This window comes from Poeciliopsis prolifica, unplaced genomic scaffold (genome assembly GCF_027474105.1).
Source record: "Poeciliopsis prolifica strain line A6 unplaced genomic scaffold, Auburn_PproV2 SCAFFOLD015, whole genome shotgun sequence".
Taxonomy (NCBI): Eukaryota; Metazoa; Chordata; class Actinopteri; order Cyprinodontiformes; family Poeciliidae; genus Poeciliopsis; species Poeciliopsis prolifica.
Genome location: NW_026562390.1, coordinates 4,101,706 through 4,121,304, shown reverse-complemented (window position 1 = coordinate 4,121,304; position 19,599 = coordinate 4,101,706). Strand labels below are relative to the sequence as shown.

Here is a 19,599-nt window from a genome sequence, read left to right as displayed (position 1 = left end):
TTTTGCTTGTGCACATTTTTTATGCCACACGTTTTCCTTCCACTAAACTTTTCGATGATGGAATTGAAACTGCACTCAATCAACAACATGTGTTTCTCCCTATGACCTAGTGGTCATGGTGGTTCACCCATTTTGTGAAAGGTGCTAGTGTCTGTCTGCTGGACAGCTGTCAAGTAAGCTGTAAGACAGACATAAGATACAATTTATGTATTAAAAGTAAACAAATGTGTTGTGAAATGTACATCTTTGACAAACTGAATCTTAGTTTTTTGTTAGCTATGTTCGTCAAACAGTTAACTTTTTGGTTTTCTTTTTTTTCTTATTTGATTTCTGAGACATAAGCAAATTTATGATAAAATTGTAGCTTACTGAACTACATTTGAAAAATACTAATGGCTGCAAATTAATTCTCACTGATCAAAATCAAAACTGCAAAAACACAATTTTTTGCCTTACAGCATGACGGACGCACGTTTGGACCAATAGAATGAAGGGTTCTCAATTTGTTATTCGCCAATTCCAAAGATTTAGCCAATCGAAATCAGGAGGAGGTGGGACTTAAGGAGGCTACTTTGAGTGGGTTTTTCGCTTGTAGCGCAGCATGTTTGGTTGAGCTATGAATGAAGGGCCATTATTCCGGTGGCTCGGACGAGGAAAACACAGTTTTCTACTCTCGCTACGTGTGTTTAAAATGAACGGCCAGGTTTTTCTGTCAGGTACTTGAATGACCAGTCAACCACATTCCATCTCTTTGCTGGGTAAGTGTATTTCAAAGTATGTTTGAAGTCGGTTTTCTTTTGTTTTTTTTGCGGTGACTAAACATGCAACAGTCCTGTTTATTTGTCTGTGGCACAAAGTAGCAAGCTTGCTAGCAGATTTTTTTTTTCTCGTTCTCTTTATAGTGCCAAGCAAAATGGGTTATCAGTCATTTTTAAAGTGAAGAAACCTATGTTTTTCTCTTTATTTGTTCTTAATGGATGGACATTCAACATTTAATTCGACTCGCTTTTGTCTGACTTTAGTCAAAGTCGCCAGCCATGGGGTTGTTTTGAATCGCCGTTAGCGTTAGCTTATTCTTCAGGTCGTGTGTATCTTCTCCTCGGAGTAGAAGTAACCCAAACACGCAGTTTCTCACACAAAACCAGACGCTGCTTACAAAACAACGGGGGTAATATTACCTACAAGACCCTGATAGCTGGAGCTGAGATACCTTGTAGCCATATCATCACCTTTTCCCTCCTCTCTTAGTTAATCAGCTAACGTGGAGACTTTTCCCTCTTACTTTGAGGGCTCCTAGTGCGTTTTGTTCCTGTGGTATTCCCAACAACAAAGGCGTCTGTTGTTTCAGGAAATTATTTCCTCTCATTTGTGTATTAACCTTTAACCACAGCAACATCAAAGCCCTCTCCCTCAAGCTTTCGGTAATGCAACATCTAATGGTGCTGGCACATTTATTAAAGGTGTAGTTGGCCATGCTTGCCACATTTTCAATAGGCTTGCTAGTCAAAACAAAGAAGAAAAGAAAATCGAAGTCCCAGTTTTAAATAATATTAGTATCAAGTGCTGGTTTAAAATGGAGAAAGTTTCAGCTTATGAAATCTAAATTCTGGGGGAATTTATGTGACCTCCATTGACATTAATTGAAACATTTAAAAAGTTGGGGTCCAGTCGGAAATACTCATTGAAAAATCGGCTTGTTTCCAAACCAATTTCAAAGATAAATTCCAACATAAAGCTAGAACTTATCAAAGGAACCAGTTTGGCAATTTGTGACAAACGTGAATGACAAAATTGTTTTTTTTTATCACTATTTTAGTTCTTGCAACATTTCCATAAGCAGATTAATTCCATCATTTCATTTTTTATGTAGATAAATTAGAATATAATAAAGGCCAATTAATTTCAGAAATTTAACACAGAAAAGGAAACTTCTTTACTATTTTGTTTCATTATATAGAGTTCCATATTTAAATTGTTTTTATTTTCTTTTTTTTTTGCAGAAACTAACTGTTATCCATAACTGAGTATGGTTTTATAAAGTGTTGAAAGATACCTGTATGTATGTAAAAACGTTGAGGTTGCATTTAAAAAAAAAAGTGGAAAAAAAAAATTAACTGCTGGTAAATCAATTGCAGATTGGGCCAGACCTAAAACTTGACTTCATGCTACAGCTATGTCGCAAACAGGAAGCCAATAAAGGGATAATGAATTGAATTCTAAGCTAATAGCTACAGAAAAAAAAAGCTTGTTTTTGAGGCAGTAGGGTGATTGCAGGTCTAGAACATTAACTGATGGTTCTATACCTAGTTTGAGGGCTCTTGCATAGCACTGCATTTTTGAGGTATTTATAACAAACAACAAAGGCTTCTGTTGTTTCAAGAAGTTATTCCCTCTCGGTTGTGTATTAACCTTTAGATGGACTAATTATTACAACAGCATGAAAGCCCCTCTCTGAAGCACTTAGTATTGTATTCTTCACATCTACATTAATAAATGTTGCTGGCATATTTATTAATGTAGATGCCTGCCAGCAACAAACACTTTTTTGTGAGTAAAATTAGGATTTCTTTCAAAATAGAATGAAACGGTGTGTTAAAAGTAGAAAATCATCAAATATTGATGCCCCGTTGTTGAGCCTGTAAAGTACTTAGGACCCAAAATCACAAAATTCTTTCATGCTCATTACAGTAATTTTTACCTATTAAAAACTATATAAATATAAATTCTGCTGCTTGGGAATAAAATGGTATTCTGCTTATTCTTTATAAACATTTTTGTAGAATTCTGAAATTCAGACCTTTTTTCAATTATTGTTGGAAATTAGACTTTTTTCAATTTATTTTTCATTGTCATAACTAACAGACTACTTAGTTGGTTTAATAATGTTTTCACACTTGATGGTTCTTTGTCAGGTGTGAAAACCAATCAATTTCAGTTTGAACCAAAATTTGCAACATTTGGTACATTTTCAGCTGATTTGTTTCATTTGAATGCTCCACTGCCAAACAAATCAAACCTTTTGAAAAATCTGTTCCCCTCCCTTGCCTGTGGTGGTGCTGCATCAAGAACTACTGAAGGAAACAACACAAAAACCTCTGAATACGAAACAGTGCAAGTTCCTTCTTCACAAAATGTAAATAAAAGTGGAGTGCTGTTAGATTTTAATGGTTGTAGGATTTATTTTCTGTATTTGGTAAAAGAGCACAAGACATTTCTCCTGCTGATGCTGGGCTCACACTTTTGTTTTGGTTGTGTTTTACCTTGGGTAAATTCAGTCCATAATTTAAGGTAAATATAGACTACTGTCTGCTTTAGAACTCTTCTCTTGTCAGCTTGACATTCACATATACATTTTTACCAAACTAGATTTCACTTCAACCGTACCAAGACGTAGGTGGACCACAGTTTACTTTTTAGGTCTGCATCAAAGTTTAACACATCTCCAAATGATTCTGAACTTTCTTGACAAACAAGCTCGAGTTTGACTAAGTCAGACCAAATAGGGCTGGTGGGAATGCATCCTAACAATATACTCATTTCAGGTAAATCAGGAATGTTTTTTTTTTTTTGATGCACCAGAGCTGAAACAAAAGCTGCAGACTCGCTGATAGTAACATACTTATTGGATATTTTGACCATGTGAACAGTGCTGCCTCACTTGTAGTTAACTATTTTCTGGAATGGCTGAACCTGTGTGTACTGCACAGTTGGGAAGAAGTTCAGAGGTTAAGCATGTGGCTTTCATTCTAGGAGAGAGTAACACACAGATGAGTTATCACGCATTCCCTCTCAGCGAGGTCGAGAAATTCTGCGTTGCTCTTTTTCACAAAGGAATCCTTCAAGCCGTATTGATCAGTTTTGTTGCTTCAGAAATATAAAGGCTGGGGGAGATTGTGTATCTCCAAAGTTTTCATAAGGTCCTGTCTTAATTTGCTTTGCATGAGCTAATGAGAAAAGTCTTGCTGCCATTTAGGGATTTTCAGCTGCCAGCAGAGCTCTGCTTTGTGTAATTTATTCTTGGGAATGAATGCAGGTGTTTTTGTGAAGGTGTTTGATGTTTAGAAACTGTCATTTAACACAGTTTAATCTATCATTGAAAATTGGAAAAAGAAAAGTATAGCTCAAAAAAGCAACCTGACAGATCACATGAGGAAGAGCATACGAGGTCTGTGGTAACTTTTGAGGAGCTGCAGAGCTCTACTACTAAATAATCTGTTGATGGGGAAACGTTTACAATTCACATGGAAGAGCTAGATGGAGGATTTTGTTCAGAAGAAATTATGTTTGAAGCTTGCCACAAACAATGTAGAGGAAGCAGCAGATTTGCAGTGGAATGTGTGACAAATGCAGCAAAATTTCTTATTGATGCCAGTTTTTATTTGGGCCGTTGGGGTGAAGTTGGCTGAATACAAATGTATGTCTCATTTTTCAGTTTTAAATAAATGCATTTAGTTTGGTTTTCCTTATTATGTACTGCTTTATGTTTTTATATGATTTTAAAATTCCTGAAAGACACATTAAAGTTCCATGTAGTCATGAGACTTAAAGGAAAGAGTTTTAAGGGGGTTGAAAATATTTTATGTGGATGAAATTGGCTTTGAGTTTTGATTCTCCAACTTAATTTTTTTTTTCCTTCACACGAGGCAGAGAGGGGCATAAGCATGTGTGTTGCTGGTAGATGGACGTCTTTCAACATTAAGCGTAAAATCAATGAGTTCACAAATGGACCGGCGTACTTCAGATGTTAACATTGATTTTTACAGAGCTGCATATGAGCAACTGTGATGTCATACTTTATTGAATTTGACATTATGCAATTTTTCTAGGTCAGGAAGAGCCACTTAAAGATATGCAGGAAGTTTTATACATTTTCACGGATTACATAACTCGAGATGTTCGCTTTAAGCCATTAGTACTTCTTAGCTGAACATTCTTAAAGGTGTTTAAATTGAAACAAATATATTTGCAGCTTTCCTCTATTGTTGAAGAAAGCTGTTTCCTATTTCAATTGAGAAACAGAACAGGTATGATTATTAGAGGTTAGAGCACACCAGATTATAGTTCTGTGCAGAAAGTGCAGTTAATTAATAGTCTAAGACCACCTCTAAGAAGAGGGTGTGTAGTGTTTTGACTACCACCCTGGTTTATTGTCTTATGAAGATTCTTGGATCTTGAGGCTGTGTGGTTTCTTGGAAAATGTCTATTGTTCTATCTACAAGAAATATGCACAATCTCATCAAACTCTATCTTTCACTGATTGGTGTTTTCTCTCTTTTCTTAGGTTTTCTTGGATGGTCTATTCTACTCCATACATTTTATTCCTCAAAGATTCCCCAGGACCTCTGTAGACCAATGCCTTAGTTTTTAAATCTCTTTCCAGAACCTGCACACAATCCGTTTATATTGTTGCAATAGAACTTAAACCTCATCTTAATAATCCTGACAAATCTTCACCTGACGTCAAGTTAAAAGGACTGTCTGAACCCCTTCGCGTACGTGACAGGAAACAAGAACCACCATGTCCTCCATTCTTCCCTTCACACCCCCGGTGGTGAAGCGCCTCCTGGGATGGAAGAAGACTCCGGCCGGGAGCGGAGGAGCTGGTGGAGGAATCGGTGGAGTCGGGGAGCAGAATGGAGGAGTGCAGGAGGAAAAATGGTGCGAGAAAGCAGTGAAAAGCCTGGTGAAGAAGCTGAAGAAGACCGGCCAGCTGGATGAGCTGGAGAAAGCCATCAGCGCACAAAACAGCAACACAAAATGCATAACAATACCCAGGTAAGGACAGGTGACAACATTTTTAGATGCAAACACACCATATCCAACCTTTGTGTTATCGTGGGAATCCTTGAAAAACACCTAAAAAATCTTTTGGCACCGAGAGCATTTTCTTTTTAGAACCTGCCATTTGCCAACTCAACACACGCAAACACCACCAATTTTTGATAAGCATAGCAGCAGTGTATGAAGAAACTAAAATGCAAAGAAGAGGGTGATGAGCACCAACACAGTCATTTGAAGTAGAGTTTTTGTTGAGCAACAGTGGGTTCACTTCCCTGCTGTGTCGTGCCATAGGTTAAGAAGGCTGCAGAAGTGAAACCCAGCTTCAGGAAACAGATGTCCCGCACCTTTCACCAGTAGAACCGGTTCTAGATTTGACTTGATGGACATCAATTAAGATATTTAAAAGTGGTGTTTCTTCTTCCACTTGATACTTTCACATCATCTGATATTAAAAATATTTCCTCAAACCCGCCCAGCAGATTAAGTTGGGCTGCCTTTAACTGTACTTCCCTTCAGAAAAGCAGAATAATAAAATGAATTTGGTTAAAGCGGTGTGCCGCACACATCTCCACTCATCCCTTTCTCGTCACACTCGCTATTGTGTGTGTGATTGCGTCCCTTTACAACAGTGGAAACATATTTGTAGGCCCTGCTCTTTATGATGACATCATGGTGGCATTAGATTGTATTGAATATTTTCGTTATGGCTGCAACTAATGATGATTCTGATGACTAATGCGTCTGCATTTTTTTCAAATTTGTCGAAAGGTATTTTAATCCATCTCTGCTTTCTGTTGTCACACCTTCTGTTCTCACTTTGTTGTATAAATTATCACAATAAATCAAAATGAATCATGAAGGATGAATTGGGCATGTACACCATCCAGTCAAAGAAGCTGCAAAAACTGTATTATTGCACACCAAGCAGAAACAGCACTAATCAAACTCTTTAAAATATCTGTTTAATATAGAATGATTCAGTCCAGGTGTTGCTGTACTTTCTTTTTTAATTTTGATTTTGAACTAGGCTTGAAAGGTAATTCAGGTTTCTTCTAAAGTTCTTTATTGAACTGCCCAGTTGGATCCAAAATCCCTCTTTGTCTCATGTAACTATTCAATAAGCCTGTAAGAGATTCTCACAGTATGAATTGTTTGAGTGAAAACACCTCAGTATTGAAGCCTTTACCCATAAATTAAAAACCAAAATACGGTCTTCTTTATTATTACTGATGTCAAAACAATAGACAGACTCATAGTTGACTTTTGGTGTTAAATTGCATTACTTTGACTAATAAGTGGGACTCCCAAAAGTTCTTAAATTGTAATTGTGTGTGTTTCTACCAGAAATACTTTCAAATATCTAAAATTGTCTTTTTTATAAGTAAGGGAAAAGCTTACTTTTCCAGCTGACCAGAGGCCAGCTGACCTCCAGTGTACATGAACAGATGGGTAAGGGGAAGATCTGCATTTCTCTACGCTTCGTAACTTAATTTATAAATAAAGATTACGGTATAAAGAGTTTTTGTTAGGACTCTTCATTAATGTCTACCTGCAGGATATTTGTTCATCAGGTGTCAGATTTTGTAGAATGTCACAGTCTCAAATTAGAATTATGTATATTACATGTACAATAATAATAATTTAGCAGAAAGTGGATCTAATATTGTTTCAGCAACTTCCTGTTTTGCATTGAAAACATTTTGTGGTTTGATGAAAAGCATCTTCAATCTAATTTTGGTTCAGTGTTGTTAATTATCATCACTAAATATCACAGCCTTAATTAATTGTTGCCTTACAAAGAAAGTTTCAGCGCAATGCTGTTTGTAAGTAAAACATACTCAGCCACAAAAGCTGTTAGGTTTGGGAACACATGTAGGTGAAGATAAATTGAAATGAAACAATCCAGCAAGAGATAAAGGCACAGGAAAGGGAGTTGCCATGTGCATCAGAATTTAGAAGTTTTCAAAGTTGTTGTGACATATTGTCTTTGAATCTGAAACCTCTAAAGAAAAGAGGTGACTTACGTGGTGTGGCACTTCTATTGGTAAGAAAAACATTCTTATCAGTCGAGAGTTATTGCTTTGGAGCCAGGTTGCACTAGAAAAGATAAAGAAACAATGTGTTTTTTATCTACATCACGGCTTTTTCTGTGAACAGAACTATGTGACCCTAAGCTGGAGCTGATCATAATCTTACTCACAGGAAATAGCAGTTTCAGTAGCTTGAAAATGTATTGAGATTCTATGAAAATGTTATCTTCTGAAATGAGCTTTATGCTCCTAATTTTAAGCTTTTATGTCAGCAAAATATTGTAACACTTTATTTGGCGGGGTGTGCATAAGACTGACATCACGGTATTATGAACATGACATAACACCTGTCATGAACATGAACGAGCCTTTATGAATATCTGTGACTGTTGTCATAAAGTGTCATTCGGTAAATAATGACACTTTTAATGTAAAGTTTCCATGAAAGTCCATTAAAAGTGCCGACTTTGCATCAAAGTGTAATTTTTCACAGAATATTATTTACTTCTTTATGTTCATGACAAAAAGAAGGCTCCTACTTTTGTCCATCACTTGCAGAAATGACACCTATGGTTTTTAAAATATAAACCAAATGAGATTTATTTCTGATACATATTTTCTCCCTGGATTTAAAGGTCTATGCTCTATACCTGATTCTGAAATTAGGATTATAAGATCATGTCTGTTTTATTGTTGTTGTAAAACTAGCTCAATGACTTGTTTTGCTTCAGAATAAATTTTAGCATTTCACCTTTTCTGAAATGTCAGGATGTAAGTTTACTGCATGTAGGATTCAAGGCTTTTTATGAATATCATTCTTTCCTTTTAATATGAGGAAGTAAGTCTGATAGAAGCTAAGGTGAGTTGCTCTGGTTATTGTCTTGTAGTTTTTGTCTTCAGTAGCTGGGACTTGACTTTCAGTAGGACAGCTGAATAACATTTCTGTACTTCTATCATGATTCATGTGTAAGCCTGTAAATATTGCTTGTTTTTAGCTGTCAAGGAGCAAGATACTTGGAAAATAATTTTTTACATTTGATGAAGCTCTTTTTCTGCTTGTATCTGCAAAAATTTTGAGTGTGCTGATGTGTTTTGAGATAGAAAATCATGTACAGACAGGCAAGACAATTATTTTGATCAGAGTAAAAAATCTTCCTTTCTCTGCCTGAACATAGTGAGAAACATTGCAACAAACCAACCAACATTTTGGTAATTCACATATATATGTTTAGATTCAGATTTTCTTTTTCCAATTTCAATCATTTAGTCTTGTTTTTGAATGTTTTTCCTCATTAAAATCTATTTTAATTTGTCTTTCCTTCCAATTCACTTCTTTTGTCTTGGGAATATGCATGAATGTAACTTTTTTATACAACTCAAATAAGGGGTGGAACTTTTTCTAATTGTTGAGAAACTCCAAAGTGGTTTATTTTTTTAATATCACCAAAATGCTTCACTCAGTTTATAAAGATATATTTATTTTTGATAAAAAAAATGTTCTCCAGTTAATCAGATGTGTTCCTAGATAAATGTTAGGTTTTTTCCAGCTCCTTGCACCATTTGATTGCATCACATCACTTTTCGTCTCATTTGAAATTGTCTCATAATCATTGTTCATCTGCTTGGTCTTAAGGAAAGTAAGAAAATGTTGCCAAAAGTATTCGCTCTGCTGCCTTCAAACACATGAAGTTAAGCGACATCCATTTTTAACCCATTAGCTTTATTACAGCCGATGGATTAAAAATGTTCTCATCAAGATAAATGTTGAACAAACTTCTCATTCTAAATCATTTCAAAATTGTTCAACCTATCTTCTTGCAGTGGAGCAAACATTTTCGGATTTGGGGCTTTCACAAAAATACAAAGATAGTAGTAAATTATTTGTAACAGTTCTGTCAGACAGTGCCTTTCTCTTGGAAGCTACCAAACCAAAACTCCTTCAAGGTTGTTGGATTTCAACGTTCAGGTTAGGATTAATTTATATTTTTTCACAAATATTTATAAAAGAAGCCTGGGTTCATAGGTACGTGATTTGTCGTGTTTTTAATAAGAAAAGACGTGTGACAATAAAAGTGATTGTTAGTTTGGAATTCAGTGAGCGAATACTTTTCTGTGTGTGTCTATGTACATTTGTCATGAGATCAACTATACACATTTGTGGTTTCATTTTTTTTAAGTTGAAACACCTCATGTTTACCATCTGTATGCTTTTATTTTGATCATGTTTTCCACTTGTCCTGTGTATGTGTGTCTGTAGCAATTGCTCAGAACTGTGGGGTCTGGGCTCAGGCCACACGATAGAGCAGTGGGACTCTACAGGCATGTATGGATACCCTGACCATAGCAGGTGAATACACTCGCATGCACCACCAATATGCATCTCCTGATCCACACAAACATCGTGCAGCATAAAATAATGCTCACTTGTTTCTTTAAATCATACAATACGATTGTAAGTTGCATTTAATGCTCATTTCCATTGTTTCCTCATTGTTTATGTTGGTTTTACGGCTGCAATTATAGAATACTTTAACCATTTAACAATTTGCAGAGTAAGTGATGAGAAGAGCCTGGAGGTGTTTATTTGTATTCTTAAATACTTTTTTTTGTTCCAATCAGCCATACCATTATGGCAATATAACCAATATTATGGTCCATCTTCTGTTACCAAACCCCTCTGATGGGGTATTGACAAAGAATGTCTGGAATGTCCTGAAGGGTTTAGTGACAAGACTTTAGAAAAGGAAAACAGTTTGGATTTGAAGACCTTAGCAAACTGCCCCTAAGCTCAGAGACTGACTGTTTTCCCTTTTTTATGCCACATTCAGTCAGATATTCTCAGTTGGTTCTCAGCCAAGACTTTAATTAGGCCATTCTAACACCTTAATGTACTTTGGATTATCAGTGATGTTGTTTGTGTAGTGTTTTCCAAGACGTCTCTTGTATTTCTCAGGTTGTGGTTTGCTTTTAAAACTGCTCGCCTGTGTTTCTTTACTTCTACCAACTTTCCCTATACTGACTGAACAAATATGTCTCCACAGCACCCTGTTGTTCATCATTGAACCAAACCTCCTCTGTTGAACCACATTTTATTCCCATCTATTATTTGAGTTCTGTGGGCAATTGGTTGTACTATACTTTATTTAGAGTGTTTAGAATAAATTATGCAATTGGTGCACAGCACACTTTCAGTGTTTCTTTTCCTTCCACTTCACAATCTGGTTCTGATTTTTAGGTCTAAAAAATTCCATAAAATGCGATAATATCGTACTACATTTTTCCTTGATGAGCCATGTGTCTTAGTTATAACAGCTTAATTTTTTACAATTTTTTATCACAATCAGAACAGTCATTTGATATTAAACTCATAGTAGTAGTTAATAGCTGTGTTTAAGGTATAGTGTCTTCTCAAAATGATTTTTTAAAATTTATTTAACCTCAATGGTTTATTGTTTCTTTGTGTATTACCTCAATAAATATCACCAAACTTGAAGATCTGTGCAGCACAAATGCATTGAGTGTCTGTCTGCTGTTGTTCCAGTTTTCTGAGTTGAGCTATCTGACTGTTTTCTTCCCGGTTGCATCAGGTCACTGGATGGCCGCCTTCAGGTTTCTCATCGTAAAGGCCTGCCCCATGTCATCTACTGCCGCCTGTGGAGATGGCCTGACCTTCACAGTCACCACGAGCTTAGGGCCATTGACACTTGCCAATATGCATTCAACCTCAAGAAGGATGAAGTTTGTGTCAATCCTTACCACTACCAGAGAGTGGAGACGCCTGGTAATGATAATTGGAAAAATATTTATTTTCTTTCCAGTAAATGTGCACTAGCAAGGGTGAATTGAGTTTATGTAGTTTAAGTGTATCTTCCTTGTCATTGTGCAGCATCTTCATGACGTTTTTCAAATCTGTTTCTATCTCCTCAAATTTCACTTGCATAGGGAAAAAAAAAAAACAATTGTCTGACTTTTCTTCTTAGTGCTGCCTCCTGTGTTGGTGCCACGCCATGCAGAGATTCTGACCGAGCTTCCACCTCTAGACGACTTCACAAACTCTATCCCTGAAAACACCAACTTTCCTGCAGGCATAGAACCTCCTAATAACTATATACCAGGTTTGTATTGGGCACAAGGGTACTTTTACCACCTTCACACATAATCTGTCAAACAAGCCCAACATATTCAATTCAACGTCTGACTGTAGAGTTGAATTACATCATTGTTTTAAATAGTTTTTTCTCTTATAAAATTCTTGGAAAACATTAGGATAATAATCACTTAATTAAAATAGTTATTTTATTTTTAAGTGATTTCACTTCAACTGACTGAACAAATAATTATATTTCTGCCATAAAGCTGCATTAATTTTTAGGCATGAAAACTTCAATTAAACATATTAGAAGTATGAATACACAAAATAGGTTTGTGCATTCAGTCTGTTTTCTATTATATACAAGCAAAAGCACTTGGAAAACAGATACCACATTTCAACTCTTCACTAATTTGTTTTTCATGAAAACAAATGCATTAAATTATTTTCTGTTTACAGACACCCCTCCTCCAGGATATATGAGTGAAGATGGAGAAACCAGCGACCAGCAAATGAATCAAAGTATGGAATCAGGTAGATTTGATAGCTGTAATTCAGGACTGCTGTTAAACTCACTTCTCTGAAACATACAAAAAATACCTAACCATTTCAGACCATTTAATGTGCATAAAATTGTGTCTCTCAGTATCCCACTGTATTTAAAATCTCAATTTATGGTAGAAAATAAAGTTCTAAATATAGTTTTCAAACCTTCCCCAATGAACAATTATTAATTATTTGTATTAGGAGCAGAGGTAACATCATCACACTAAATAAAACTGGCCCCAAAAATGACAGTACAAAATATTGATTTTCACAGTAATATTGTTGTTCACTTAAGATTGTAATAGAATGAAATAAGTAGAAATGATTGTTTTCCCACCAGGCTCACCAGCAGAAATGTCACCAAGCGCTCTGTCACCGGTCAGTCATGGCCTCGGTAAGTTAACCTCTTAAAGTGATTTTCTAGCTGTGGAAATGAATGGATCACTGGCGTTTTAAAACACAAATTGAACAAATATGTCTTTGTTGTTCCTCTCTCAGACCTTCAGCCAGTCACCTACAGTGAACCAGCTTTTTGGTGCTCTATAGCTTACTACGAGTTGAACCAGCGGGTCGGTGAGACCTTCCACGCCTCGCAGCCATCTCTGACTGTCGATGGCTTCACGGATCCCTCCAACTCAGAACGCTTCTGTTTAGGCCTTCTCAGCAATGTCAACAGAAATGCCACTGTGGAGATGACAAGGAGGCATATAGGTATAGACACACACATATTGGAGAGCCAGTAGGTTGTAACTATAACTTATTACGATTACAAAAAGGGTGCTTATTCATTATTTGTCTACACTCTTATATTGTAGTGATAGAAAACCTTTCCATCAGTCTTTTCTATCAAGAAAAGACTGATGGTAAAATCATCACACTAAATAGTCTTTCTGTGAAGAAAAGACTGATGGAGTGAAAGCTAATTAGAAAAACTTTTCTAATTAGCTTTTCTGATGCTAATTAGAAAAGCTGTGTACTTTTAAGATTGTTTCCCTTTAAGTTATCACATTGGGAATTTTTTCCCTCTCTTTTGTTCTCACGTTTTGCCTAAACCTCTGTAGGTCGTGGTGTCAGGTTGTATTACATTGGAGGAGAGGTATTTGCCGAGTGCCTCAGTGACAGTGCCATCTTTGTTCAGAGTCCCAACTGCAACCAGCGATATGGGTGGCACCCAGCTACTGTCTGCAAGATACCACCAGGTCGATACTCATTAAAATATTTATTTTTTATTTTTTTACTTCCTTTGTGTCTTAGTTTGTACTAAAAGTCACCAAGTAAACTGGTACAAATTAACAAAATCTTGAAGAAAGCCACAAAGAGCCTCCAAAATATGACAAGATTTGTCACCCACACACTGAATCATCTGTACTCATGTAACTTTGAACATTTGATTCATGGCCAAATGGACTGGGTGAGCAATATGATTACTGAGGTACAGGAAGCTTTACAGAGTCGTGCAAAGTGAACATGGGGATGTTGCAAATTGTTAACAGGGCCTTCTGTTAACAAAACACACATGACATTGCTTGTTTCTCTAATTATAGCTTCATAAAATGAATTCAACAGTTCTGATTGTCAGAATTTCACAATGTTTGTTCCAGTTTTCAGAAGAGTTTTATTATGTCAAAATTTGAAGAAGAAGTATTGGGTGCATTGGTATAATAGTCATCAGTTAGTCTGAAAAACTTGGTGTGTGTGAGCCTGTGTTTGTTTCTTCACTTCTTAGGCTGTAATCTGAAGATTTTTAACAACCAGGAGTTTGCAGCCCTTCTAGCTCAGTCGGTCAACCAGGGCTTTGAGGCAGTGTACCAACTAACCAGAATGTGCACAATCAGAATGAGCTTTGTCAAAGGTTGGGGAGCAGAGTACAGGTAAGTTACGTTTTTAGACTCATTATTCTACCCTTCTGGCATCCAGAACAACCATAGGCTTTTAAGATTCCTATCAGATCAGTTGTAAAAATTTCTTAGGGTTTCAGAGTGTAACAAGATCTCATTCCTGGTGCTTCCATCCTTTTTATGGATAGTTTTACATGGCTTGTGTCGACGTATAAACAGGACTAATGGATTTCTTTTTCTTCCTTGCTAGCTCTTTTTTTTTTTTGGAGCGCACAATTAAATGTTACACTGTCCACAGATTCTACCATGTGACCTATAGGTCAAAGTAGTACCTTGAAGGGTAACATGGGGCTCTTGACTGCTTTGATTAATGCTGTCTTTATTTGGCCTCTTAATTAGGCGGCTGGTCATTTGTTTGCTGATGCTCTGTGATCAACAAAACTCTGTGATCGGCTGTATTTATACTAAGATTAATTCCACACAAGTGAACTCCATTAATTGGTTTAGGTGACTTGTGAAGACAAGTGGTTGCACCGCATTGCAAGGGGCTAAATGCATTGAACTTTTTTTTCTTTCAAAGCCCATGTGTAATCTGCTTCCACCAATACCAAACAATACAGAACTGTTTGGTGTTGTTGTATACTAATAAATTAAAATATATCTTTTTGTGGTAATGTGACAAATTCTTAAAAAGTTCAAGGGTAGGGGATATTTATAATTGGTGTATGGACAACTATAGACTGTTAATATTCTTATCAGATTAGTGTTTTGTTGTATGTAAAAATGGACAATTAAATTAATTTCCCAATTGCCCAACTAAATGTGTAATTGGGAAAATAATTGGTTAAATTTTGTGTATAAATATATTTTCTCTTATTTTTTGGAATGTTCTCTTCACACAGACGCCAGACTGTAACCAGCACTCCTTGTTGGATCGAACTGCATCTCAATGGCCCACTCCAGTGGTTGGATAAAGTGCTGACCCAGATGGGTACCCCAACAGCGCGCTGCTCTAGTATGTCCTAAAACGAGATCCATGCAAAGTCAGACTGACATTTTACAACTTCAAAACAGTTTGTCTTAAAGGAGACTACCATGCAGTCTTACATAATGTACTAATAGCGTTTAAAAAAATAAAGCGAAGAACAAAATATCATACAGTGGACCAGAAGACAGAAGAACGGCATCTGTAAAGGATTACCCTGGAACTTTGTTTGTGGAGCTGAATATTTGTCAACCTTAAAGTTGAAATTGGCCTGCAAATCCATTTGAGAACTCGGTGTAGAAAGAGTGATTTTCATTATGGACAACGACGACGTCAACATCTGGGCTCTGATCAAGAAACCTGAAGCAGGACTGAGCCTTACTGTCCTCAGGGACGACACAGCAGTTTTGGGGATCAAGCACGACACCTAGTAATATTTTGAAACCGTCTGTCCTACCCACGAGCTCAGCTCAACTCTTTGATTTAGTGTGAATAGTTCAGTTTACACAATGTTAAACAACTGCCACTCCAGCTTCTATTTAACCAAAGTCAGACTCACTACTTTGCATGTCTTTTCCCCTTTCATCCATCCTGTTTTATCCAAGTCATTGTGATCATTGACCTGGTTATCTTGGAGTGTGCTCTTACGCTCTTGAAGGAAACTATTTGTTGGTGTTTGTATCATCACACGTACACAAACACTGTTTTTAACACAAATTGTCCTCTGCAAACTTGATGTAAGTTCAAAGATGTTTGTTCATTGGATAGTGGCAAATTAAAACTCCTATATATAAATATATTTAGAGCATTGTCAGTGATTGCTCAGCACAAATGAATAATGGATAAATTAAGAAATTCTTAGAGCAAGAAGAAGAGCATACAACATCTCATTTCTCTGCATCTGCAGGAAACCAATCAAGTGTTTAAAAAAAATCTTTGCTATCACAGTATTTATCCCACTTTGCATGCTCTTACTCCTTCTGTTACACGATGTACCAGTAGCTTTGTTTAGAGCTTCATCTTCGCTTCTTTCTGTCTGACACGCAATAAGAGGATTGTCTCTGAGATTTCCAAATGTTTAAAAAAAATAAAAAATGCACAAGTCTAATATTTTGAACTGATGCAGTTTTCAAATTATAACAAATTATCAAGAGAAAAAGTCCTCCAAGGTGGGACTTTAATCTATAAATCTATAAAATAGCTTCTATACTGTACTTGCACTGTCCCAAATTATGCACCCCTAAGTAAGTTGCCTTCAATGTCAAATACAATATGCTCTGAATTGTCCATTAAAAGTAAACATACATTTTTCTCCTCTCCCTCCATTGTCATTGTAAAGAATTTTGTTCTTCGGTCTTCTAATGCATTCATTGATCTGAAAACCAGCAATCTCCTTTGGTATTTTACAGTATGGTGTTAACGCTTTAAGTGTTCAACAAGCTAGTTATACTACACATTTATTGTTTTCTTTACAATGGTTTTAGCTACATTTATTTTGTACTTTTTTATATATATATAAATATATTTAAAATGTTCTCTTTTTCTTAGATGGTATTTTTGTTCTTTAGGATATACCCTTTGTTTTGAATAGTTACAGCTTGATGATGACTTGTGATTTTGGTGTATTATAAGGATTTACAGTTTCCAGTAACTTACCACTTAAAACATGTTGAAATGTGCACCCTTCAACTCAGAATTTGACTACTTGAATCAAAGTGACAAGATCTTTGATTATTATAATTAGCTACTCTCAAGGTTTTTTTTTTTCAAAAATAGATTATTTAATTGTTTCCAACTTTCCAGCAGCACAAAAGCTGGGGTGTAACCAAAGATTAAGCATGCGCATAGAATTTCAGGACTCTGCTTGATCAGTCATATCACCTTTTTTGAGAGAATTAAATAACAAAATAGAAGATTTTTGGCGTAATTTGACCTATTTTACAACTGAGGAAACTGTTTGTTGAAATGTCTTACAACCCAGAACATTCCTGTATGCAATAGACATGGGCCGCTGTAGGATTTTCAGTTTGACGGCGAAAGATGAACTTAAAGACTGAAGTCAAAAATGAATATCCTGACCATATTGCTGCACATTTGGATGAACACTGTGGGTATTGCAATTATATAATCTGACATTTCTATTCATATCATATGTCTAAGTTCATATAAGTGTGCATATTGCATTTTTTTATCATCCTGCTTTTTATTAGATCATGTAATCGTCTGTACCACGAGACGATTTTTGAACTTTGGTCAAGGTAAGTGGCCCATGCCTGTTATGCATATGAAAGCTCTCACCAGCATTAGTGAAACAACAGTTTCAAAACTGTGCGCACGCACTGTAGATTTTTGTTTACGTGCTCATATTCACTCCTAGCCGTATTCTGTTTAAGTGGGATTAAACAGAATGTCTTAAAAAACAGAGGATTTTGAAAAAGTGGGTCAAACGTTTAGATGTCATTTTGATTCATGATTTTAATCTGTGTATTTACGCCAAATAAAACTGAATTATTTGGTTTGCATGCTAAAGCCGAAGGGAAACTGCACATTGCAAATATGTTTGGTAAGAGACATCACAGAAGGTTTAGTTTTTTTTTTTTTTTTTTTCCTTTAATGTCTTTGCAGAGACTAGATTTAAAGCATTTGTCTGCACAAATTTGAAGCAAAAGTGCATAAAAACAAATGCTAGTTCTGCAGAGTATCTTTGTCTGGATGTTTATTTAACCCACAATGACACCTTATCATGGAGAACTGTTAATAGTTTTTCTTTCTTTAAATTGGATTGAAGTTACTCATGACCTGAAGCCAATTATATTATGTACCTGTTCTGCAACTTTCCCACCTGTCTCATAATTTTACTGGCTCAGCAATGTCTTACAAGCTGAGACTAAGATATGTTTACTTTCATTTCACAGATGATACAAGTGTTAGTTCTATGCATTGACCTAAAAGTGTTCGAACTGTATGCCCAGGAAATCTTAATGGCTATACCTTTTATTTGCATATTGGCATGATCCATCAAGAGCCTTTCCAATATGTTGTACTGTCAGACCAACCAGCTGTTCTCCCTTTTAGAGGCAAGCTGTAATCAAATGTGGTTGTAAAGGACACTTTAACACATTCTGATGTCTGCATTTCTACATACAGATCATACTGTATTTTCTTCTTATTGTGATGACAATTGTGTATTCCAAAACGAGCATCTTTCCAGCAAATGTCCTATGAAAGAAGCTTTTTGGATAAAGTGAAGTTTCTACATGTCACTTGTGATGTTGTATAATGCTATATCGTTATTATTTTTTATTTTTCCATACACGTTGTTCCCTCTGCTTGCTATAAAGGAGCATATCCACTAAAACGCAACCTTGTTAGAATTGATGTTCTTCAAACAATGATCTCCATAGGCTTTCCAACTATCCAACATTTACGACTTCTTACAGTGTACACTAATAAAGCTGTTTTACTTCAATGAATAATTTTCAGAATTTTTTCATTATCTCATGTCTACAGATTTAGAAACAAACTTCAAATATGTCTCTGGCTGAACAGTGTTTTTTTGTTGTTGTTGTTTGTTTGTTTTGTTTTGTTTCTCCTTGGTGTTTTTTCTTTTTTTTTTACCAGTACATTTGAGCCATATGTTTACACACTTTGTAGAGTTCAAAAACAATTTTAAAGTTTGTTTTAACAAATGCAATTCAGTCCATCTGTCTCTACCATTCCAGTGAACAGTATAGGGAAAAAGTAAGAAGATCTTACTGCAGGCACCGAATGACCAAAATTAAAGCTCAAGTTAGTCAAATGTTTCAAAATCAAAATTTAAATAAGTCTCTTCTTAATAGAATAGAAACAAACCTTATGGTTCTCTACAATGAAGGCAAATGTAAGTACAGTGTTAAGAAAATATTGTATTGATTTAAAATGTCACCAAGCTGAAAGACGTGGTGCTAAGTAGTATAATTTTAAATGTATCCTGAATGTGAATGCATATTTGCACCAAGAAACATCATGTTCTTTACAAGAAGAGGGACAATTATGCAAATAGCTGCAGGGAACGTATTTGAAATGAGTAAAATTGAACAAAAATACCAATAGGCATGTAAACAATCAGCTAGCTTTAGTTCAGAGCAGTGATGTTTATGAAGGCAAACAGATGCTGGAGGAAAGGCCTAAGGCTCCTTTATGTATCTAGGGTGCACCAAGTCTGTCACTGCAGGAGCTCTCCAGTTCAGCAACAGCTTCATGCATGGGGCGGGAGACAATGGAGACATTGTCCAACAGGAGTGTTATTCTGTCTTCCACCAACTGCACTAGAAAAGGCATCCCATGACA

General features: G+C 36.0%; 1 protein-coding gene across 3 annotated transcripts; it reads left to right on the top strand.

The window, feature by feature from the left end:
• Nucleotides 1–629: 629 nt before the first annotated feature.
• smad2 (SMAD family member 2) lies at nucleotides 630–18,739 on the top strand. 3 transcript variants are annotated; one of them, XM_055040743.1, is made up of 11 exons: nucleotides 630–758; nucleotides 5,282–5,775; nucleotides 10,069–10,158; nucleotides 11,399–11,592; nucleotides 11,792–11,926; nucleotides 12,361–12,423; nucleotides 12,788–12,841; nucleotides 12,946–13,158; nucleotides 13,509–13,646; nucleotides 14,174–14,318; nucleotides 15,188–18,739. In XM_055040743.1, exons 2-11 carry the CDS (start codon nucleotides 5,519–5,521, stop codon nucleotides 15,309–15,311), a joined length of 1,413 nt encoding a protein of 470 aa, XP_054896718.1. In that variant the 5' UTR covers nucleotides 630–758; nucleotides 5,282–5,518; the 3' UTR covers nucleotides 15,312–18,739. The 3 variants fall into 3 exon arrangements, with proteins under 3 accessions (XP_054896718.1, XP_054896717.1, XP_054896719.1); XM_055040742.1 differs by having other exon boundaries at nucleotides 12,361–12,435; XM_055040744.1 differs by lacking the exon at nucleotides 10,069–10,158 and having other exon boundaries at nucleotides 12,361–12,435.
• The last annotated feature ends 860 nt before the right edge of the window (nucleotides 18,740–19,599 follow it).

Excerpts from the sequence above, each read along its gene's own strand:
- smad2 (XM_055040742.1), top strand. The coding sequence starts at position 5,519 with ATGTCCTCCATTCTTCCCTTCACACCCCCGGTGGTGAAGCGCCTCCTG. Across the intron at positions 11,927-12,360 it reads TCCTAATAACTATATACCAG|ACACCCCTCCTCCAGGATAT; the intron begins GTTTGTATTGGG and ends TTCTGTTTACAG. Across the intron at positions 12,436-12,787 it reads GAATCAAAGTATGGAATCAG|GCTCACCAGCAGAAATGTCA; the intron begins GTAGATTTGATA and ends TTTTCCCACCAG.